Source organism: Cornus florida, unplaced genomic scaffold, assembly GCF_030987335.1.
Source record: "Cornus florida cultivar Cherokee Brave unplaced genomic scaffold, ASM3098733v1 CherokeeBrave_3.0.0_Hap2_Chr04, whole genome shotgun sequence".
In the NCBI taxonomy this organism is placed as follows: domain Eukaryota; kingdom Viridiplantae; phylum Streptophyta; class Magnoliopsida; order Cornales; family Cornaceae; genus Cornus; species Cornus florida.
The window spans coordinates 72,421,539-72,443,416 of NW_026775574.1; the positions used below are offsets into that span (position 1 = coordinate 72,421,539).

Here is a 21,878-nt window from a genome sequence, read left to right on the forward strand (position 1 = left end):
ATCAGTGCCCGGTCTATTGCAAGCAATTTTGTGTCTCTCTCATCCTCTGTTCGCATTTCGTTTTCTCAATGGCTTCTTCTCCTGTAAAAGCAGCACTGGGTGAACTCAACAAAGACTCCTTCGTGACCCTCCTCTCGAAGCTCATCGGGGAGTCCAAGTACGTACAGAACAACCCACCAGACCTCATCCCGGAAGAGGACAGAATCGTCCGGCACGTGCTTGACGTCCTCCTCCCCTTCAGCACTACCACCGGCGGTGGCCCACTCATCGTCAACCATGTCACCTACAAACCCAATAGAGGCAACCTGATAGTGGAGTACCCTGGAACTGAGCCAAACAAGGTCTTGTCTTTCGTGGGAATGCACATGGACGTTGTCACTGCTAACCCTGATGAGTGGGTCTGTTCTTTATCGCTCTATTCATAGTTTTTGGCTTTAATTTTTTTCTGGGTTTGATCTAATCTTTGCTTTAGGGCTTTACATTTTTTTTGGGTCAGTTTAACGTTTACCCATTTGGAATTCTCTGTATGATCTGTCTTTTATTTTGTTTTATTAGTAGTAATTTTTTTTTTTTTGAGGGTTTAATCTTGATAAGGTTTGGAACTTGTCTTGTTTTGTCATTTTAAGGCAAATTTAATTCAAGGAATCTAAATTACTGTATAATCTGTCTATTAATAGTTTTTGGTTTTTATTTTTTCTGGGTTTGATCAAATCTTTGGTTTAGGGGTTTACATCTTGTTTTTGTCAGTTTAAAGTCTACCAATTTGGAATTCTCTTTATAATCTGTATGTTCTTTTTAACCCTTTTGTTGATTTGTTTTATTTTTGTTGTGGGTTTAATCTTCATAAGCTTTGGAACCTGACTTGTTTTGTTATTAAGGCTAATTTAATTCAAGGAATCTAAATTACTAATGATAAGCTTTGGAGCTTGACTTTTTTTTTTTCGTCCTCCACTTTTGAAATTCACTTATCATGTAGAGGCAAAAAGCTAAAAATGAAGTGCCAATGATTTTTTGAAGCTTTGTTTTGGTTTCTTGATATTGTTGCATTATCTTTTGTGGGGTTTATTTGAATTTGCTTCAGTGTTCCAAATTTGTTGTCTAAAGTTGAATGACTTTTATGCATCTTATGTTTGTTATGCAGGAATTTGATCCGTTCTCAATGAGCATTGATGGGGATAAACTTCGTGGCCGTGGAACAACTGATTGTTTAGGGCATGTTGCTCTTGTAACTGAGCTTATGAGGAAGCTGGGGGAGGCAAAGCCAAAATTGAAGTCCTCTGTGGTTGCTGTTTTCATAGCTAGTGAAGAGAACTCATCCATTCCAGGAGTTGGTGTAGATGCACTAGAAAAAGATGGATTGCTTAGTAAATTAAAGCATGGTCCTCTGTGAGTAGTTAAAATCTGCTATAAGAAACTCATTAAGGGAGAATTTCTTAAAATGATACATGCTAACCTTAATTTATTTTTAGTTCCCTACTTAATCACTCTCTCTTGTTCCTCGCAGCTTTTGGATTGACACGGCAGATAAACAACCTTGCATTGGTACTGGTGGTTGTATTCCTTGGAAACTTCATGTCACTGGAAAGCTTTTTCACAGTGGTCTAGTACACAAGGTATTCCATTTCCACTGTTCATTTGGTGCAAATACTGCATTTGACCAAATATAAGAACTAATTTGCAGCCTTTTCTTTTCAAAATACTGAGATAAGAGATGTGGAAACTGAGAATACCCCATATCTTTGGTTCTGTGGATAGAAAAATAATAAAAACAAATTGTGGAAGAATTTTGTTTAAATCTTGGATTGGACAGGAGGAGACATCACATTTCGAGCTATTTATTGCATTGGCTTCTAATGACTTAGAAAGACTCCCATACTTTTCCCAATTTCATTCTTCAAGTCTAACCCAACTGCAACTGTTGCCACCGACAACCCACTTGTGCCCCTAGTTGGGTAGTGTGAGGCTTAGACAAACCTCCTTTGGTATAGGCCATGGCTTAGGGATGTTTTTAATGGTCAACTTCTTTTATTTATCAAAAATACCATGTCTCTCACACCATATGAGTTAGATGTCCTCATCGGGAGCTTGTCCAAGTACTCCCACACTTGCTTCTCAAATTGTCACAATGTTGCATCTTGTTTTCAACTTGCCTCACCTTGTCACAACCCTTCTACTGCACTAGATAGTTTAGCTGACTGTTCTTCTATCAGGACCCTCCTCACACTGTGCATATGTTGTCCGCTTTGCACCCGCTTACACATGTAGGAGGTATCCTCCCTTATAAGTGCTAGCGACTTCTCTCCCTAGGCAATGTGGGACATCACAATTTGTCCCTCTTGGGACCCAACATTCTTTCTAGCTTGACCCTCATGGGTTTGTGCACGCTTCTCCCATATTCCGGGTGGGGATTGGTTTTGATACCATTTGTCAGGACCCTCATCATATTGCGCAGAAATTGTTCGTTGTGCACTCTCTTGGCACTCATAGTTTTAAAACGCGTCTACATAGGTAGGAGGCATCCCTTCTTAAAAGTGCCAGCAACTTCTCACCCCTGGCCATGTGGGACATCGCTATATCTTTGACCTTTGATTCCAATGAGCAAGAATCTTCTCAACCTCCTTATCAAACTGTTTTTTGATTACTGGAGAACTCTCCTGACTTGTTGTCAGGTCAAATTTGCAGTGTTCACAAGAAATGGCTTGAGAAAGCTCACACGAAATTTTGTAGGAATACTATGGCCATCCGGCTGCATCATGTTATAAGCTACATTGCTTACCCGTTGGTTGACCTCAAAGAGACCATCATCCTTAGGGTCCAACCCATGGCAAACTGTTTTACTGCTGATCTTCTAAATCTGTGGAGTTAGTTTAAGTAACATCTTGTCACCAACCTGAAACTCCAAGGAAAGCCTGTCCTTTTCCGCCTACTTTTTTATGCGTCTGACAGCCTTGGCCAAGCTGTCTTGTGCCTTACCCAGCATATCCGGCTTTGAGCGAGCAAATCTATATGTTGCAAGGCACTTGCCTTCTTTTTTGTTCAAGGCCATCTCTTATGGAGTTCGAGGTTGTTGACCAGTAGCCAACTCAAATGGGGCCGTGCTAGCTCTGAAGATTGGTGCAGGTTGTAGCAGAACTGTGCCTTGTCCAGCAACTCTACCCAAATATTTTATTTTTGACACGCCATCACGTAATGCCTGGGTTATCTTCTGTCAAATGGTTCATCCTCTTGGTGTGACCATCTGTCTAGGGTGATTAGCTGTGGAGAACTTCAACTCTGGACCCATCAAGTTAGAGCTCTAGAAATGACCAGCGAACCTAGCATCCTGGTTACTGATTATTTCTTCCGACAAAATCAAAATATTTGACCACATGCCTGTGGCACAATTTCTCTACTATATTTGTTGGACTGGCATGGGGTGCTGCAATTAACTTTCTATACATTCTTGTATCTAGTTTTTCTGGATAACATGTCATGATGAACATGTACTCTGGTCCTAAACACACTGTCCATCAGATCCTGGGAATTGGTTTCATTCACATGGTGTAACTATATCCAAATTTAAATGTCATAAAATGCATCAATAGGCTTTGATGCAAAGAGAGGTCTTATTTGTAAAAAGACTGAAGAATGACCCAACCCAGAGGTTTTGCCATTTCATTTCTAGTTGAATAAAATATTTAGTACTTATCTGAAAGATTTTCTAGTAGTATTGCTTGTTTTGGGTGTTAATAAGTGATGTTACAAAATCAATAAATGTTTTTACTGCTAGTGATGTGAGAGAGATTGATTTAGAGATGAATGTGTTGTTGAGAAGTTAGAGGTAGCTCCAATTAAGGAGTTTGTCAGACAAATTGGATGATTTGGTTTGATCTTGCACAATGAAGCCAGTAGCAGGCTTCCTACATGGTTAAGCTTATGAGGGTTTGTGCTACTGTGTAGAGGTAGTGAAGGAAGACCTTATGATCTTTAATGTTGCAGAAGTTAGGGCTCTAGGCAGAGGAATAACGAAAAGGGAGGTGATATTGGTACTTCCCTTTTTGATTAAATTTAATCATTTTCTTGTATTTTTTTTCGTTAGTATGAATGACAATGCCCCTAATACTTGATTCCCTTACTTATGAGTTAGGCAATTTAGGGCTAATAATGTCATTTCACTTTAAAAGGGGAGTGCCTAATATTGTGTCCCTAATGCGAATCAGGATCAATTTAGCTGATCCAAATGATTTAAGTTTATGCATTAGTCTAGCTTCATTGAAAATCTTTGACAGGATAGTGTTGAGCTAAGAAAAAAATTGAATTAATATGTCCAACTATTGTACTATATTTTTGAAGGTTCTTGTTGAATATCTGCAGGCTATAAATCCTTTGGAACTAGCTATGGAAGCTATTAAAGAGATCCAATTGCGATTCTATAAAGATTTCCCTCCCCATCCAAAAGAACAGGTTTATGGATTTGCAACACCATCAACCATGAAACCGACTCAATGGAGTTGTAAGTTTTTAGCTGATAAGTAACAAATTCTAGAAAAGCAACATGTTCCTGTTCCTTTTTAATTACTTCATTATACTTGTCAAAAAAAATTTTGACACCTGCTTTTCTTTTCCATATTTATTTCTTACAGATCCTGGAGGTGGTATAAATCAAATTCCTGGGGAGTGTAGAATCTCAGGAGATGTCAGGTATAAATCTCTTTCAACCACTATTTCAAGGACCATAGATGTAGATCAAAGTCTAATAATTTCCCTTTTCTGTTGCAGGCTAACGCCATTTTACAAGTAAGCAACTTGCTTTCTTTTAAGCCAAAATCGGATTTGCTAATTCAGAAAGCAGATTCTTCAATCTGGAATCCTTTAATTATTTCATATTCACATTGTTGTTAAATTTCAACATCTTTCCAAGTAAGAGAAATAGGTTGAATGTTTTAAAATTCTTTTTCTAATACTTTGGACACTCTGTTTCAGCGTAACAGATGTGATGCAGAAGCTACGAGAATATGTAGATGATATAAATGTCAACATTGAGAAGCTGGATACAAGAGGGCCGGTTTCGAAATATGTCCTACCCCATGAGCAATTGAGGGGAAGGTGTCTCTTCTTCTTCTTCTTCTTCTTCAAAGAAGTACCTTCTCATTATGGGAACTTAACAGAAATTGTTCCATATAAAATATGGAATTGTTCCATATAAAATACATGCTCTACTGAGAGTAATTTGATTTTATTAAGATTCAAGTGAAATTTTGCTAAGTTATGTCTATATATTTAATATGTAACAGCTCAAAGACGACCTTTTTATTATGGAAACTTCACAGAATTTTTTTTTGTATAAGATACATGCTCTCCTGAGACTAATTTAATTTTATAAGAGGCATGACAAATTTGGCTCATTTATGTCTATATATTTAGTTTATATAATGTGGGTTAGTTATTTTGGCCTTTCTCATCCTGCAGAATTACAATAAGTTTTGATGATGCATCGTCTGGGGTTGCTTGTGATCTTGATTCCCGCGGTTTCCATGTATTGTGCAAAGCCACTGAAGAAGTGGTTGGGTATGCAAAACCCTACTCTATAACAGGCACTTTGCCACTCATACGAGAACTGCAGGTAAAGTATATTTTTCTTTATTTTATTACTATTTAACTTTTCTGGGATTCAAATACGGAACTATCACTCACCTCCATCCTTGTGTGTCAGGATGAAGGCTTTGATGTTCAAACTTCAGGCTATGGTATGATCCTCTTGCGTCTTAATTTAAATTGGGTTTCCATCTTTGAAAGATCATTGTGGAATGCTTGTGAACTTAATTGCAAAACAACTTTAAAAAAATGATATAACAGAAAAGAAGAATAACATGCCTGAAGGTCGAGAATTTTAAAAATATATTATCCAGTTTTTATCTTTTAAGGATAGAGTTATCTAGGTAATCCACGACATGCTAACAACAAAAGTGACGATCAGGGTTTTCAAGGTGGAGCTCTATGCTATGTACCTTGTGTAAGCTAGTTTAAGTGAACGCTATATACCTTGTATAATCTAGCTTTGGGTTGAGTTGGAATCTTTTTTATTTTTATAATTTTTTATTTATGTATATATATATTTTAAAGTTGGTACGTTGTTGGTCAGAGTTGTTTATTTGTTTATTAAGGTTTAGCGGTCAAAGATATTTGGTAATTTATGTAATTGCTGGCCATATGCTATCGTGGTGGTCCATGGGCCATTGTCTGCGCAAGTTATGTTATTTGCTTTTTATATAGAGTCCTAGTTGGTCTGGCCATTGTAAGATATAACCATTTGTTGTTTTAGTACTTTGTTAGTCATTAAACTGCAATTGAGTGGTGAAAGTCACCATCTTCTTGCTGATGTTGTGAAACGAGGGAAGATTTCAGTATATATAGTTAAGGGTCGTGAGCGAAAAACACCCCTATGGTATGCATAGAGTGTTTAACCCCCTATACATTCAATTTTTGAGCAAACAAGGGTCTAAATGCTGAAAAGACTAAGTGTCCCTCTATAATTGAACAAAAAAAGGGAAAAAAAAAATTAATTAAATGTGAAAAGACTAAAGTGTCCCTCTTTTTTTTTTTTTTTTTTTTTTTTTTTTTTTGTCCTTCTTCTTCTTATATACAAGGGCATTATTGGAAGAGAAAAGGGTTTTTTTAGAATTTTATGTCTTACAAATTTCATTATGCATTGTTGGAGTGATTCAAGTTTGAAGTTCACTAACAAGTACATAGCATCAACTCAACTCAACAAATCCTTGGGTTGGATCCATTTAAGGCCATAGTCTTTGTCAAAACACATGTTATCATGTCTTTCCTTACTAAAACTATCCATGTCAATTTTGGTCTTTCATTCCTAGTAGAACAGTCAATGTGAACAATGTCACTCTTCCTAACTAGTGCACTTGGTGATCTTCTTATTTACACATTTCCAAACCATCTTTATCTATTGTCTCTCATTTTATTCCCAATTGATACTATCTTAAGCATCTCATGGATTCGCTAATCTCTAATTCTATCCTTTCTCACCTCCTCACACTTTCACATCAACATTTGTAATTTTCACCACCCTCACTTTGTACATTTTATTGTTTCTTAGTTGCTCAACATTGTCCAATAAAGAATGACTTGTTTAATAGCTGCTTTATAAAACTTCGTTCCTTTCAATTTTAGAGGAATACACCGATCTCCCAGTATAAAACTAACTTCCTTTTGCACCACTCATTAGTCATTTTCTTAATTGTTATGACTTTGTTAAACAACTTATTTTTTATAAGGTACTTGTTCAATAATTTTATTAGTCAAGACACACCATAATCCCCTAAACGCTTCCCAACTTCAGTATGATGCCATTTGGTCCTAAAGCCCTTATTGTTTTCATCTTACTTAATACATTTTTACCCCGTACTCCCTATTTTTTTTCTAAGGTTACCATATTTTTCTGGGTATAAATTTTTGGTGATTTTCATTCAACAATTTTTCAAAATAACTCTTCCATCTTTTATTTTTATTTTTATTTTTTAAATCTCATCATCATATATATAATATGATCAAAACTCTGGTTTTTTCTTTCCCTTAGTTTAGCAAGTTTATATATATTCTTCCTATTTTTTGGACCTAATTTAGAATAGAGGTCATTGTATCCTTTATATTTAGCTTCTCTCACCACTTTCGAAACTTCCTTTTTGACACGGTATTTTTTCAGTGGTTTCTCTATTTCTAGTTTTTTTTTTTCCCCAAAGTTTGTAACATTCCATTATGTTCTTATAATAGTTTGGACATGTTCATTCCACCATTAAGTTCCTTAGATAATTTCCCTTTTCCTTTTGAATCTTCAAGGACTTCTTTAAATACTCGTAGAATATATTCAGTCATCTTATTTCACAAGTTAAGATAGCTTCCACAGCGTTATTTTTTATCTCCAGACTTGTGTCTGCCATGTACCATCTTATAACCCACAATATTTTTCTATATAACCATTAAAGTTTCCTCCTCTGTTTAATTTTTATCCATTAGGTATCTCTTTAATTAATTCATTTGTATGTTTCCTGTTGCAAAGCATAAAATGGAATAAAACGGAAGTGAACAGATAAATAAAACAATTAGAACACACATATATTACGTGGTTCAGCCATTAGGGCCTAATCCACGGCACAAAGAGCCCAAAGGGCTACATCACTTTTATAATACTCTCACAATACGTACACAATACAATGGTGGAGGCTCCTTTATATAGGAGAAGAAATTATGAGAATGGAAATAATTAGAAAATAGGAAACAAAGAGGATGTTTCTTCACTGATTCCTCTAGTAACACCAAATCTTCAATAATAGGAAACAACTAGAAGATTTTCCTTCACTGATTCCTTCATTAAATCTTCAATTTTCTCCATCAAAGTTGGAGCATGAATGCCCAACTTGCCATTGAGATGACGAGTAACAACAAGTATGAATGATGAAGAGAGAGGAGAAAATACGAAGAACAATGCTGCTGAACACACCGACAACCCAAACAAGTCAACAAAAAATTGCAGGAGACACGACAAAGGCAAGGACAATGCTACTGAACACATCGGTAGCCCAAACAAGTCGATTAAAAATGTCGGAGACATGGCAAAGACGAAGATAATGCTACCAAACACACCGGCAGCACAAACAAGTCAATAAAAACTGTCGGAGACACGGCAAAGGCGAAAAACATTACCGCCGAACAAATCGGCAGCCTAAACAAGTCACAAATAGCATCGAGAAACCCATAGCAACATTTCAAATGCTAAGGGAATACCCTAAAATAGGGGTCCAAACCTAGTAAGAGAAATTAGGCTCTGATACCATGTTGCAAAGCATAAAGCAGAAGTGAAGAGATAAATAAAACAAGTAGAATACATATGTATTACGTGGTTCAGCCACTAGGGCCTACATCCATGGCACAAAGAGCCCAAAGGGCAACATCACTTTTATAATATTCTCTCAATACTTACATAATACAATGGTGGAGACTCCTTTATATTGGAGGAGAAATTATGAGAATGGAAAGAATTAGAAAATAGGAAACAAGGAGGATGTTTCTCCACTGATTACTCTAGTAACTCCAAATCTTCAATAATAGGAAACATCATCAATTACTGAAAGATTTTCCTCCATTGATTCATCCATTAAATTTTCAATACTCCCCCTCAAGTTGGAGCATGAATCTCCAACTTGCCATTGAGATGACGAGTAATAACAAGTGTGAATGATGAAGAGAGAAGACGAAAAACAATGCTACCGAACAAACCGACAACCCAAACAAGTCAACAAAAAACTGCCGGAGACACGACAAAGGCAAGTACAATGTTACCGAACACACTGGCAGCCCAAACAAGTCGATAAAAACTGCCGGAGACACCGCAAAGACGAAGACAATGTTACTGAACACACCGGCAGCCCAAACAAGTCAATAGTACTGCCGGAGACAAGACAAAGGCGAAGAACATTACTGCTGAACAAACAGGCAGCCCAAACAAGTCACAAATATTACCGAGAAACCCTTAGCAACATTTCAAATGCTAAGGGAATACACCAAAACAGGTGTTCGAACCTAAGAAGAGAAATTAGGCTCTGATACCATATTGCAAAGCATAAAACGGAAGTGAAAAGATAAATAAAACAAGTAGAACACACAGATATTACGTGGTTCAGCTACAATGGCCTACATTCACGGCACAAAGAGTCCAAAGGGCTACATCACTTTTATAATACTCTCTTAATACATACATAATACAATGGTGAAGGCTCCTTTATATAGGAAAAGAAATTACGAGAATGAAAAGAATTAGAAAGTAGGAAATAAGGATGATTTTTCTCCACTGATTCCTATAGTAACACCAAATCTTCAATAATAGGAAACAACTGAAAGATTTTCCTCCACTGATTCCTCCATTAAATCTTCAATATTTCCAAAACGGTGCTTTAATGTGTTCACCCAATACTACTTGGGGTTTGCTAATTATATTAACTATATTTTCTTTCAATGCAAGTTTTACTAATGTTATCTATTTTACTTCTAGTAACAATTAGGACATCGTCTTTAAATTATTGTCAATGATTATCCCTACTCCATTTCTATATTTATCTTTCTCGGGATAATAAAGTTAATATTTCGTGCTTTATTTCCTAGCCTTTTCTCCTATCCACTAAGTTTCTTGTAAACATCCTATATTTCTAAACATAGCATCTACCAATTCTAGTTCTTTAATTGTCAATTGGTCACCAAAGGTGGTGTAGCCTAATGGTACTTCCTCGCTTTCCAAAGGAAAAAGTAGAGGGTTCAAGTCCCCATAGGGGCATTGTGGGTGTGTGTGTGTGTTTTTGCCCAATGAAAAAAAAAGAACGGTCAATTGTTCCTATACTCCAAGTCATTACCTAAGCCTACTATCATGGACTAACTTCATACCCGTGCTCTTCCAGAAAAACATGGAAACCCCTTGCCTACTTTTGATGCTGGAATCAGGCTACCTAACGCAACCCTCATCCTTTTCCTGGGGTTGGGACCGACTGTGTAAGAATAAGACACTAAACATGACACACAGAGTTACGTGCATAACACCGACATGCATTCTAAATTCCTTGTTATATATGCCATACCTTCTCAACAAACACATACACTATTATCTCCAGGTTCTGTGTTCATTATTTGCATTGAAGCGTGACATTGCCGATTATATACATATAAAAATAAATATAGCACGGATGGCATCTTCCTTTCCATAGTAAGGAGACAGCTTGTTGCTGTTATTAATGTGCATAGTAATCGACTCTCTTTTATTCAAATGGATTATTTTCTGAATATTTTGATAAAGCAGTTGGTGGATAGATGGATCGCATGTCAACAGACTAGCTAATAGTGTTGGAGTCTATACGAACCATTATCTGGTCACTTTTATATGGAGTTGAATGGTGGTTTTAGAACACGTTGAGCATATACGTTGGTTGATTTTTGAAATTTTTACCTTGTAGAATTTTGAACGAATACAATGTGTATTTGTTCATATTGGTCATGACAAATTTTACGTTGGCTATCAAACTACCTAACACAACCCTCCTCCTCAATCCAGGCTTTCAGAAAAAGACTTTGGTGGTGGTTGTTGCACTGTACTTTCAACTCCTTGAAAATTTACTTGTTTCGTCTTATATTCCTTTGCTTATCATGCTATGCACTGTACTTTCAACTCCTTGAAAATTTACTTGTTTCGTCTTATATTCCTTTGCTTATCATGCTAAACATTTAGTATTTTCTTCTGGATGTCATCAATGGCAACTTATTTCAAGTTTACATTTTACTGTTGGTTACATTTGCTTAAAAAAACTCCATCTCGGTTTCTATTTGAGACACGATGTCATACTATGTGTAGATTGTCGAAACATAGTTACAAAAATCTTATTCATTGTGTTTCACATATATGTGCAGGCTTGATGGCTACATACCATGCCAAGAACGAGTACTGTCTTCTTTCTGATATGTGCCAAGGCTACGGGGTGTTTTCCAGTATCATCTGCCAATTAGAAGATTGATTTTCCACAAGTAATAATACCGGCTGATACTTTAGATACACCGAACCACTCTACAGGTGAAATGAAATCTAGATCAAATAAATTTTGTTGATGAACAATTCTGGTGAACATGTTTGCTTGTTTAACGAAATAGACCTAATAAATTTTGTTGATGAACTATTCTGCTTGAAATCCTTTTTTTATCCTTCTGTGAAGTCTTATTTGAGTTTATACAGACAATGGCTTTTTATGTTAATAGGGCGACGATCTGATTCTGAATAATATTATTTTGTTTGTTTTCCAATCTAATTTCTGTGTAATTCTTGTTTTTTACATCATTCGATACCCAAGTTAGTTCTGAAGTTGAGCCTAAATTTCAAATCTATGTGTGTTTGTGTGACACCTCTTGAGAAAGATCATGTGGCTTAGATTTTAACTGCATATATATATAGAGAGAGAGAGAGAGGGATAGAGAGATTTGTTGACCCTAACTTTCTGACATTAGAGCTGAACTGTATGTGTACAAAAATTTGTTAATATGGATTTCATGATCCATCAAACTTGAACTTAAAATGTGCTTTTGATTCGTCTAATTTGATGAAAGTCTATATATATATATATACATATATATATATATATTTCAGACTGAGTTTGGGTTGACTCCAAAGTCGTACCTTTATATATATATATATATATACACATTTGTTATATATATATATGTGTGTGTGTGTGTGTGTGTGTGTGTGTGTGTGTGTCTTGCTCACCTATGAGAGAGAGAGAGGGAGAGAGGTTTGTTGACCCTAACTTTGTGACATTAGAGCTGAACTGTATCTGTACAAAAAATTTACATCAAACTTGAACATAAAATGTGCTTTTAATTCGTCTAATTTGATCAAAGTCTATATATATATCAGATTGAGTTTGGGTTGACTCCAAAGTCGTACCTTTTTTAGAAAAACGATAATTACTCCAATTGGATAGTCCAAGTGAAAAATTCTAATATTTTAATTGTCAGCTGATACCCATTTCTTTATCTCCCCACTTGACTAATATGTAAAATTATGGAGGGTATGGAGGGCTTACGTGACTCCTGTTTAACAGTAGGTGCTTGTTTCAAAAGGTTAACCTATTGTGTAATATTATATACCTATTTATTTATACACAATTATTTTTTTATTTAGATTTGATGTGTGACAAATAACTCTCGTTATATTCTCCTCCATCTAAATTTGCAATGCTCTCGTTATGACTCGGGCCACCATGTCTACCAGGGCTAAGAGCTTGGCGTAACATCGGATCAAAGACTGTAACTGACTTTGATACTAACTATAACGGGTGGACACTTGTCCATTTACTCAAAAGTTAAAACTGTTGGGTAATGTTGCATACCCACCGATTTATACTTAATCACTTTTTATCCAGATCTAGTATGGAACAAATAAACCTTGTTACAATAGGTCATCCATGATTTAAGTAGCACATATTGATCTAACCCTCATTCTCGATATTGACATTTTCGTGTTTTTGCTCTTGAATTTACTCTCACTTCAATTTTCGCCTTATGTGAGCATCTTTTTAGGAATGCCTAATTTTTGAGAAAAAAAAAAAAAAAAAAGCAATAAAAAGATTTTTGGAATGTCGTGACCCCATTTTCATACGTACCTCTTTAAATGTTACACACAAAATTAGAAAAAAACCATTCCAGTCAAGCTCAAGTACCACCAAAGTCAATTGAAATTTAACTTTAGCGACGTCTGTATATGGGGTACACATATTATTTGACGAATAATGTTCATTTTTTGTAGTAATATTCCCAGTCGATGTGAGACGATTGTCGCAACATCTAGAATTTTCTATGCATTTATGTCTCCCACTTGACAGTGACAACTCAAAGAAAATTAAGGGTACCCTATATTTATTTATTATTATTTTTTTTTTGAAAGGTAGGGTTACCCTATATTTAGCCAAAACAGAATGATGAGGAAACTCGTTTAAAATGTAATTGAAAAAAAAAAAAAAACACACACACACACACACACACAAATTCAATAACAAACAGATCTCCATGTGCTTGGTAGGTTTTATTTTTAAATACACCATAATTGTTTTAGGTTTATATTTAATTGCTAATATATATACCTACATATATATATATATAGTCTATACCCATTAAAAATGGGACCACCATTTCCCTTTGGAAGTTTTAGTACTGTTTTGTATACTGAACTATCCAACCCATGCAACAAGAAAGATACAATAAATAAATAAATAATAAATAATAAAAATATTGAGAGAGAGATTAAACATGCAACAAATGTGATTGTTTTGGGATTAAAAATATACATACTTATTTCTTGATTATAATGTCAACTATTGCCACCTCACTTTCGGCAGTCGAGAAGAATGAAAACAATATGCGTGATTTGATAGAAGTCATTTTGATTTTATTAAAAAGATATTATAAATTGCAATCATTAAAGAAAATGCAATGTTCAACGGTAATTTCTCATATTTTCAAAGTAAAAAATCGAAAAGTTAAAGTTCTCAATTTAAGTTTGTGAGGGTCTTCTCAGAATAAAAATTAAAAAAAAAAAATGAAAGACATAAACGTGAATCACAGGATGTCATGTGTAGCTACTATAATATTTTTACATTAATTTCGTAATAATTTTAAAACATTTATTCAATAATTATTTTAAGTAATTACGTAATATTTGAATTTTTAACTCTACTACCGTTGGAATAGATGGCTAAGGGGGGTTTTAAATGCACATTTTCTTCCAAGCTTTTGTTTGGGGTAATAGAATTTTCTTTGTTCCCAAAGTGAAAGATAGGAGCAAAATTTTTTAAAACTATCGTGAGAGTTATTTTTTTAAAAAAATAATAATAAAATAGAAAAGAAAAATTATATCGACCTCTTTTGAGATTTTAACATATATGGGTAGACCATTTAACATATTTTACTTCGATCTCTTTTGAGATTGACACGTGTGTTCACACTCCTAGCATTTTATTTCTAACAAAATTGTTGATTAATTTTTTTTTTTTAAATGATGATTTTGTCCTTCACTAATATAAAATGTAATATAATACTCCCCCTTTCAAATTTAGTTGTCGATGCAAGTATTGTGTTGTCCAAGTTGTTGAGTTGCTCTTCATATATGGGAGTCCGTGTTCAAGTCTTGCACCTTCCCCATCCCTTTTTAACAATTAACCAGTAACCCCTAACATTCTTGCCTGAAAAAAAAAAAAAAAAAAAAAAAAAAAAAATTGATCTTTCCTTTTCAGGTTGTCCCAATACTTGTCCACTTTACGACTTAGTTTGGATTGAGTGATTTAGAGGGATATGGAAAGAAAAGAAAAGAAAAAATTGAGTTATTTAAAGGGATATGGAAAGAAAAGAAAAAAAGAAAAATAATAGTGGAAATACTATTTGGATAATTTTTAGTAGAGAGAAAATAAAGGATTGTGAGAGTATCCCTAGTGTTCTATCTTCCAAAAAAATGAAAAGATTTTGAGAGAAATGATAATAAGTAAGTAATATTTTCATAATCCCAAAACTAATTTCTTATAACATTTGACTCTCATCTTATAACAAAATAAGACATTGATGTCTCATATTTTTTTCAATGAAAAAGCATCCCATCAATTTTTTTTTTTTTTTTTTTCGAAAGTTTCATCCCATCAAATTTTACAGAATCATAATCAATTTAAAAAATATATAAATGCATGACATAAACATATTTTAGCACGCCCCACTGATTTGAATAAATCTAGAAGCTGCTAGAAAAAGGAAAAGCAGCAAATCTCATTAGTCAAGCTGCTACGAGATTCAATATCTCCACAATCCCGTCAATTTTTTGACCTACTACTCCTCGAGTGACAACAACAAATCCATAATTCCTTTTAAATTTTCTTGCCAATACCATCCTATAAAGAATCACCAGTCTCATTTTTCACCACCATCTCACCATACCCATTTTCATAGAGTTTTTTTTTATATAAAAATAAGGATAAATTTGATATTAGCAAAGTTTCAATAAAAAAATTTAGTTTTCAATTTCTTTTCATTTTTTGGAGGATAACAAAAGTTACTATTTGTACCTAATTCTATCCTACCAAATTCTTTATTTTCCTTTCTTTTCTTTTCCATCCAACATGTCGTACTAAGCACATTTTTATTATTTCTTTCTATTACCGTTCCTTTTTTTTTTTACTTTCTTTTCCATTCTACCAAACCAAACCGACCCTTAAAAAGTTTAAAGAGTAATGATACCATTTGCACCATTGCCTCCAAAACTCAATGCAGAGCTACAATGGAAGATGAATTCAATGTTCTTCTTAAAAAATATACGAGCTCTCTAGTGCCGGCTTCTGTAACTCTGCAAATGAGTTCTTAAACTTAAAAAGTAAGTTGATTGTAATATTAAAAAGGATAGATTATGTATAAGTAGAGCATTTAATCTTTATTACTTTGAACTTTCTTGAAATTTGGCGTATGTACTCAACAACACTCCCTTCCATTAATAAATATTAAAAAAATGACTATATTATCATTTTCTTATATTAAAAGACTTTAATAATTTTATTTTTTGACATGAAATGTCATTAAAATAATGCAAAGTATAATTTTTATTAAATTTTACAAAAACAATTATTTATTTATTTATTTTTAATGACATTTGATTATATTTCATTTTAGAGTTTCATTAATTTTTTTTTTATTTTTTATAAAAAAAAAAATGTTACCCTACTAAAAAGTTACAAGACACGATTTGCTGCAAAAGATTTCAATCAAAGCTACATTATTGACTTTGACAAAACATTAAAAATTCTTTCTTACGTTAAAACCCCACCATTCAATTAGTTCTTCCTCCTACAGTTAGCCACGGATGGCTTACGCGGTAACTTCACATTAAAAATGCTTTCTTATGTTAGGGGATGTATAGTTTAGTGATACTAACTCATCTTCGAGAATAAAATGTTTGAATTAAAAAAAAAAAAAAATTTCACCACTCACACACACTTTGCTCATTTAGAGACTTAGTTTAGTTTGGTTTCAATGGAAAAATAAAATGTAGTACCTAACAACGCATCTTCACAGACCAAAACTCTCACCATCCACTTTGAAAGGAGTAAGAGATACCACTGGATTTGAATTGAAGATTCAAGCCCTCGTAAAAATAAAAGTGAGTATGTGAGTGTGTTTTTTGTCGCTGGTTTAATAATTCTTTTCTTCCGAACTTTTTTTTTCCCAATAAGAAAATCGCATTGGGGAAGAAGTTAAGCATGGAATTTTATTCATGACTTTCAATTTCTTATTCCTCACCCTTACCAGAAAAAGAGAAACAATGGTTTTTTCTCTTACGTACTCCTTTTGTTTTGATAATGAAAAAAAAGGTTACTTGAGATAACGGTATACCTTAGAAGTCCAAGAATTAGATGCGAAGAGCTCATCTCTCCTTTCTAACCTTTGTCATGACTTTAATTTTCAACATCTTGAAATTCAAGTGAAAATGCATTGATGCAAATTGTATAAATGGATGATATATGAATAACATAATCAAAAGTAATCAGACATTAATTTAAAAAATTATTTTATGATTATTTCAAAAGTATCTTTTATGGGTAGGCAAGATTTGGTCCAAGGATCGAATGCACTACTATGTATTAAATATCTTTGCTTTATGAATTCTATTCTCTAGCATCTATGTTGTTTTTTTTGGTACATATAAAAAGTGGTAATCAAAATTGTTAAAAAGAAAGAAAGAAATAAATAAATAATTACTCATGAAGTCAGACAAAGGGGGTGATGATGAGTCATAACATTTGGCTTTTTATAATATTATGAATTGTTAAATAAAAGCCCATTCTATTGCCTTAAATGGTAATATTTTAAATAATTTTAGGAAAACAAATTTTTTAATGGTTGGTTAGCTCATGTTTATATAAATGCACATTTTTAGTATCATCCATTCTTCTTATCCATTCAAACAAGATGGATAAAATTTTACGAATTTTATCATTATAAACCATTTTATAATCCTTAAAATTTTAATCGAATGACTTGATTTTATAATTTAGAATGGAATAAAATTAGTTTAAACTCTATACTAAATTTCTTTCAAGTCTAAATTCTAGTTTAAACTCTATACTAAATTTCTTTCAAGTCTAAATTCCGAGCATCGATTCAATACTCCCAATTGACCATTCAATAAATTCCGAGCATCAATTCAATAATCAGCTTCTCCCTAGCGAGGATGTACGTCATTCTCATTATCAATTTAATAATTAAAGAAAACATGTCAATTGTACTAGTGAGGTTCTAAGTATTATTCTAAAAGTATATAAAAAAAAAATTGAATATATATATATATATATATATATATATATATATATATATATTCAACTGTCACTTATTTGTTGAAGGTATTAAGTACTTTGGAGTATTACAAAATTTCGTTAATGTTGCATGATCATTATCGCTCAATGGATAATCTGAGTCCTACCATGAGACTCATACTTGACTCTCGCCAGTATCCGATGATCATTGAGGGATTAGAATTGGAATTTCGTTAATGTTGCATGATCATTATCGCTCAATGGATAATCTGAGTCCTACCATGAGACTCATACTTGACTCTCGCCAGTATCCGATGATCATTGAGGGATTAGAATTGGATGATGCACTTTCCCACAATAAATATATATATATATATATATATATGTATATGGAGGATGCCTTCTTATTGGAGAATGGAGATGTGAGTCCTGCTATACATTATGAAACTGATACTATCCAACTACGAACAATAACCATGTAACACATGCAAGACTCGTACTATCCAATTGCCATCAACAATAACACTCGTACTATCCAATTGCCATCAACAATAACCGTGTAACACATGCAACATTTGTCAAACGCACCTCTTCCTCATTTATTTTAAAATGAATAAGGTATTGTTTGTTAACCTTATCCAACTGTACAATGGCCGCTTAGAGCTTTAGGCGACTTTCCCACTATCTCACTCCATTTCTTATTTTCTATTCTCTAACATCTTTTGATATTACTCCAAAGAATTTGATGTTAGTTTTTCGTTTTTAAACAACTATGGCCTCAAATCATTTTTATATGTTTTGTCTAAGGCCTCAAATTATATCGCGGTTTGTTCACTATTCAACACTTAATTATAAATAAATTATACATTTATGATTGGTCAATTTGAGATAAAAGATTAGATCCAAAAGTTCAAAATTAACTTAAAGATAAAATTGAGTTGGATAAAGGTGGTTCAAATTCAAAGAACCAAAGGATCTCTTTGAATCCCCAACAGGTTACAAAAGATTGGGAGAATCGCCATCTATAAATACGAAGCCTGACAAGTGAATAGGTATGAGACAATTAATACATAAAATTACTGTTATTATTTTAGAGCTCCGGTGACTGACTTGATCGTCAGAGAGCTCTTGACAGACACCATACCGATGCCGGTCAAGGTTCATTTCTTTTCTTTACAGAAACAGTGTCGTCCCAAGTCATGCTGAATTTCGTTTCAACAATGGCGCTGTTTGTGGGAACGAATTCTCTTTATAAAAAAATCATGGTACAATTGCGGTCTGGACTAGCCGCCGGCAAGGGAACATCATTATAGGACCCCAGTCAAAGGGAATTGCATAGGGAACATCCAGACGCCTCAAACGACTGAGAACGCATTACAACGTTGGAATGACAGGTCCATAACTTGAACCAAGGACTGGACAATTTGGTCCAACAAAATATGACGATTTTGCAACGCCTGGCTGCCCTGGCAGGACCACCACTCCAACAAGAATTGCCGAATGAATATCTAAATCCTCCTAATCTGAATGATAAGGGAGAAAGTAGGAAGACCAAGATAATAATCCTTCTTATGAGGTCGAGGCAGAGCAGAGCCAGGTTGGAAACCGACATAGAAAGCCAGCTCCTCTTTTTCCCCAACGGAATTCCCAACTCCGGGCAGATATGATTGCCTGTATCGAGGAAAAGACAGAGGAAGTCACCCACTCCGACTTACAAATCTAAGAACTCAAGGCAAAAATGGAGTATGTGATGCAGGCTATGAAAGGAAAAAGTCCTGCTGTCATAGATAAGTTGGTGTAGAGGACCAACTTACCATTCAGTCCTACTATCATGAAGTGCCCCTTGTCAAGCAAGTTCAAGATGCCCTTAATTGAAAGTTTTGATGGGACGAAAGATCCCTTCGACTACTTGGAGACTTTCCAAGCTCTTATGCATCCACACGTTGTGCTGGATGAAATCATGTGTTGAGATTTTACCATAACCCTCAAAGCATCAGCTCGTGTATGGTTCAACAAGCTGAAGCTACGAACTATCGAGACCTTTAAAAAACTGAGTAAGCATTTGTAGGCCATTTCATTGCAAGCTAGAGGCGTAGAAGGTCGGCCACCTAACTGCTCACTGTGAAGCAACAAAAAGAAGAGTCGCTACGGGAGTACATTACCCGATTCAATACAGAGATGTTGCATGTAGAAGAGATGGATGACGATGTGGCTTTGACTGCTTTCATAGGAGGATTACAAACTTCCAGATTCTTATTCTCCTTGGCAAAGGAACTCTCTACCAGTATAGCGGAGTTGTTAGTCAGAGTGCAAAAGCACAAGAATACTGAAGACGACAATAACGTTCGGAAGGAAAAGGAAGGAGAAGACAAGAAGATGTCAACCCCTAACACCAGGGATGAGAAGGAAACCAAATACAATAAATCCTTCTTCAACCATAGCGAGAGGACGTCTCATGAGAAAGACTTAGATAAGTAAGTTGACTACACTCCTCAGAATACGTCGAAAGACCAGATCTTCTTACATATCCAAGATGATGCGTATTTGAAATGGCCACAGAGGATGAAATCTGATTTAGCGAAAAGATCTCATGATAAGTATTGCAGGTTCCATCGGGATCATGTGCACACTGTGGAGGACTATTTTGACCTTAAGAATTAGATTGATAATCTGATTTGAAGGGTTTACTTGCAAATGTTCATTGCCAATGAAGGTACCAACCCCAAATAACTTCCCTTTTGAGCGGTAACCAATTAAGGAGACCAGGACCATCTCTGGATGAGTAGACTCAGGATGGTGAATCCAACTCAGCTCATGAGGCTAACGTGATAAAATTTGCCTCCTAATTAGAAGGGGCCTTATTGAGTCATTAAAAATAAAAACCGGGGACATGCTAATTAAGGACTTTGGAGGGAAGATAGTTCTGTCACATTTTATTTTGTTTTCTAATAAAGTCATTATTATCAATAAGATGGATGATTCCTAATGTTCAAAGATCTTTATGCAATAAAAAATTATCTTTTCAATTATCTGTCAATTGCCTATATGCTATGCTTTACATAAAGTTAACAAAAAAATAAGTTCCCTTAGTAAAGTGACGAGTTGAGTGAAGGTCCTAAAAACAGTTCCCTTACTAAAGGGACGAACTGACTGAAGCTCATAAAATCCAATTCTTTATCAAAGGGATGAGCTGAGTAAAGCTCGTAAAAGTTATTCTTTTACCAAAGGGACGAGTTGAGTGAAGCTTATAAAATCTATTCAATAAAAATAATAAACAAATAGCATGTTGGATTCCTAAAGGAAATCCAGCCATGCATCACTAAGAGTTATTGATTGTGAGGTTTGAATCAACGCCCTTACGAAACAAAACCTTGATTTGGTATCTATATTACTTCACCTTGGGAATTATAACCCGAGGCCAAAAAAATATTATAGGTACTATTCGCGTAACAGTACCCAAGGTGGACTATTCACCCTAAAATATTATAGGTACTTTTCACGTAATAGTACCCAAGGTGGACTATTCACCCTGGGAATAAAATAAAATAAAAATTATTTAGTATTTCTTAGTCTATTCTAAACTAGGAAATATGGGGAAACTAATGGGTCAATTTGAGATAGAGATAAGATCCAAAAGTTTGAAATTAAATTAAAGATAAAGTTGAGTTGATAAAGATGGTTCAAATTCAAAGAATTGAAGGATCTCTTCAAATCCCCAATAGGTTGCAATAGACTAGAAGAATCGCATCTATAAATATGAAACCTAACTAGTGAACTGGTATGAGACAGTAAATACATAAAATTGTTGCATTACTTCAGAGCTCTGATGACTGACTTGATCATCGGAGAACTCTTGGCAGGCACCACATTGATGTCAGTAAAGTTTATCTATTTTCTTCACTTTTTTTTGCAAGAAAACGGTATCGTCCCGGGTCATGCTGAATTTCGCTTCAACTTTAATAAAGTGTGTTTAATAATGCAATAAAAAAAAAACCACTTAAAGAACTT

General features: G+C 34.4%; 1 protein-coding gene across 1 annotated transcript; it reads left to right on the top strand.

The window, feature by feature from the left end:
- Window positions 1-11,837, top strand: LOC132303513 (acetylornithine deacetylase). The gene is made up of 10 exons (XM_059800791.1): window positions 1-398; window positions 1,142-1,386; window positions 1,505-1,613; window positions 4,354-4,492; window positions 4,623-4,680; window positions 4,759-4,776; window positions 4,963-5,085; window positions 5,449-5,602; window positions 5,693-5,726; window positions 11,446-11,837. The coding sequence occupies exons 1-10, from the start codon at window positions 69-71 to the stop codon at window positions 11,547-11,549; spliced, it is 1,314 nt and encodes a 437-aa protein (XP_059656774.1). The 5' UTR covers window positions 1-68; the 3' UTR covers window positions 11,550-11,837.
- Window positions 11,838-21,878: the final 10,041 nt, after the last annotated feature.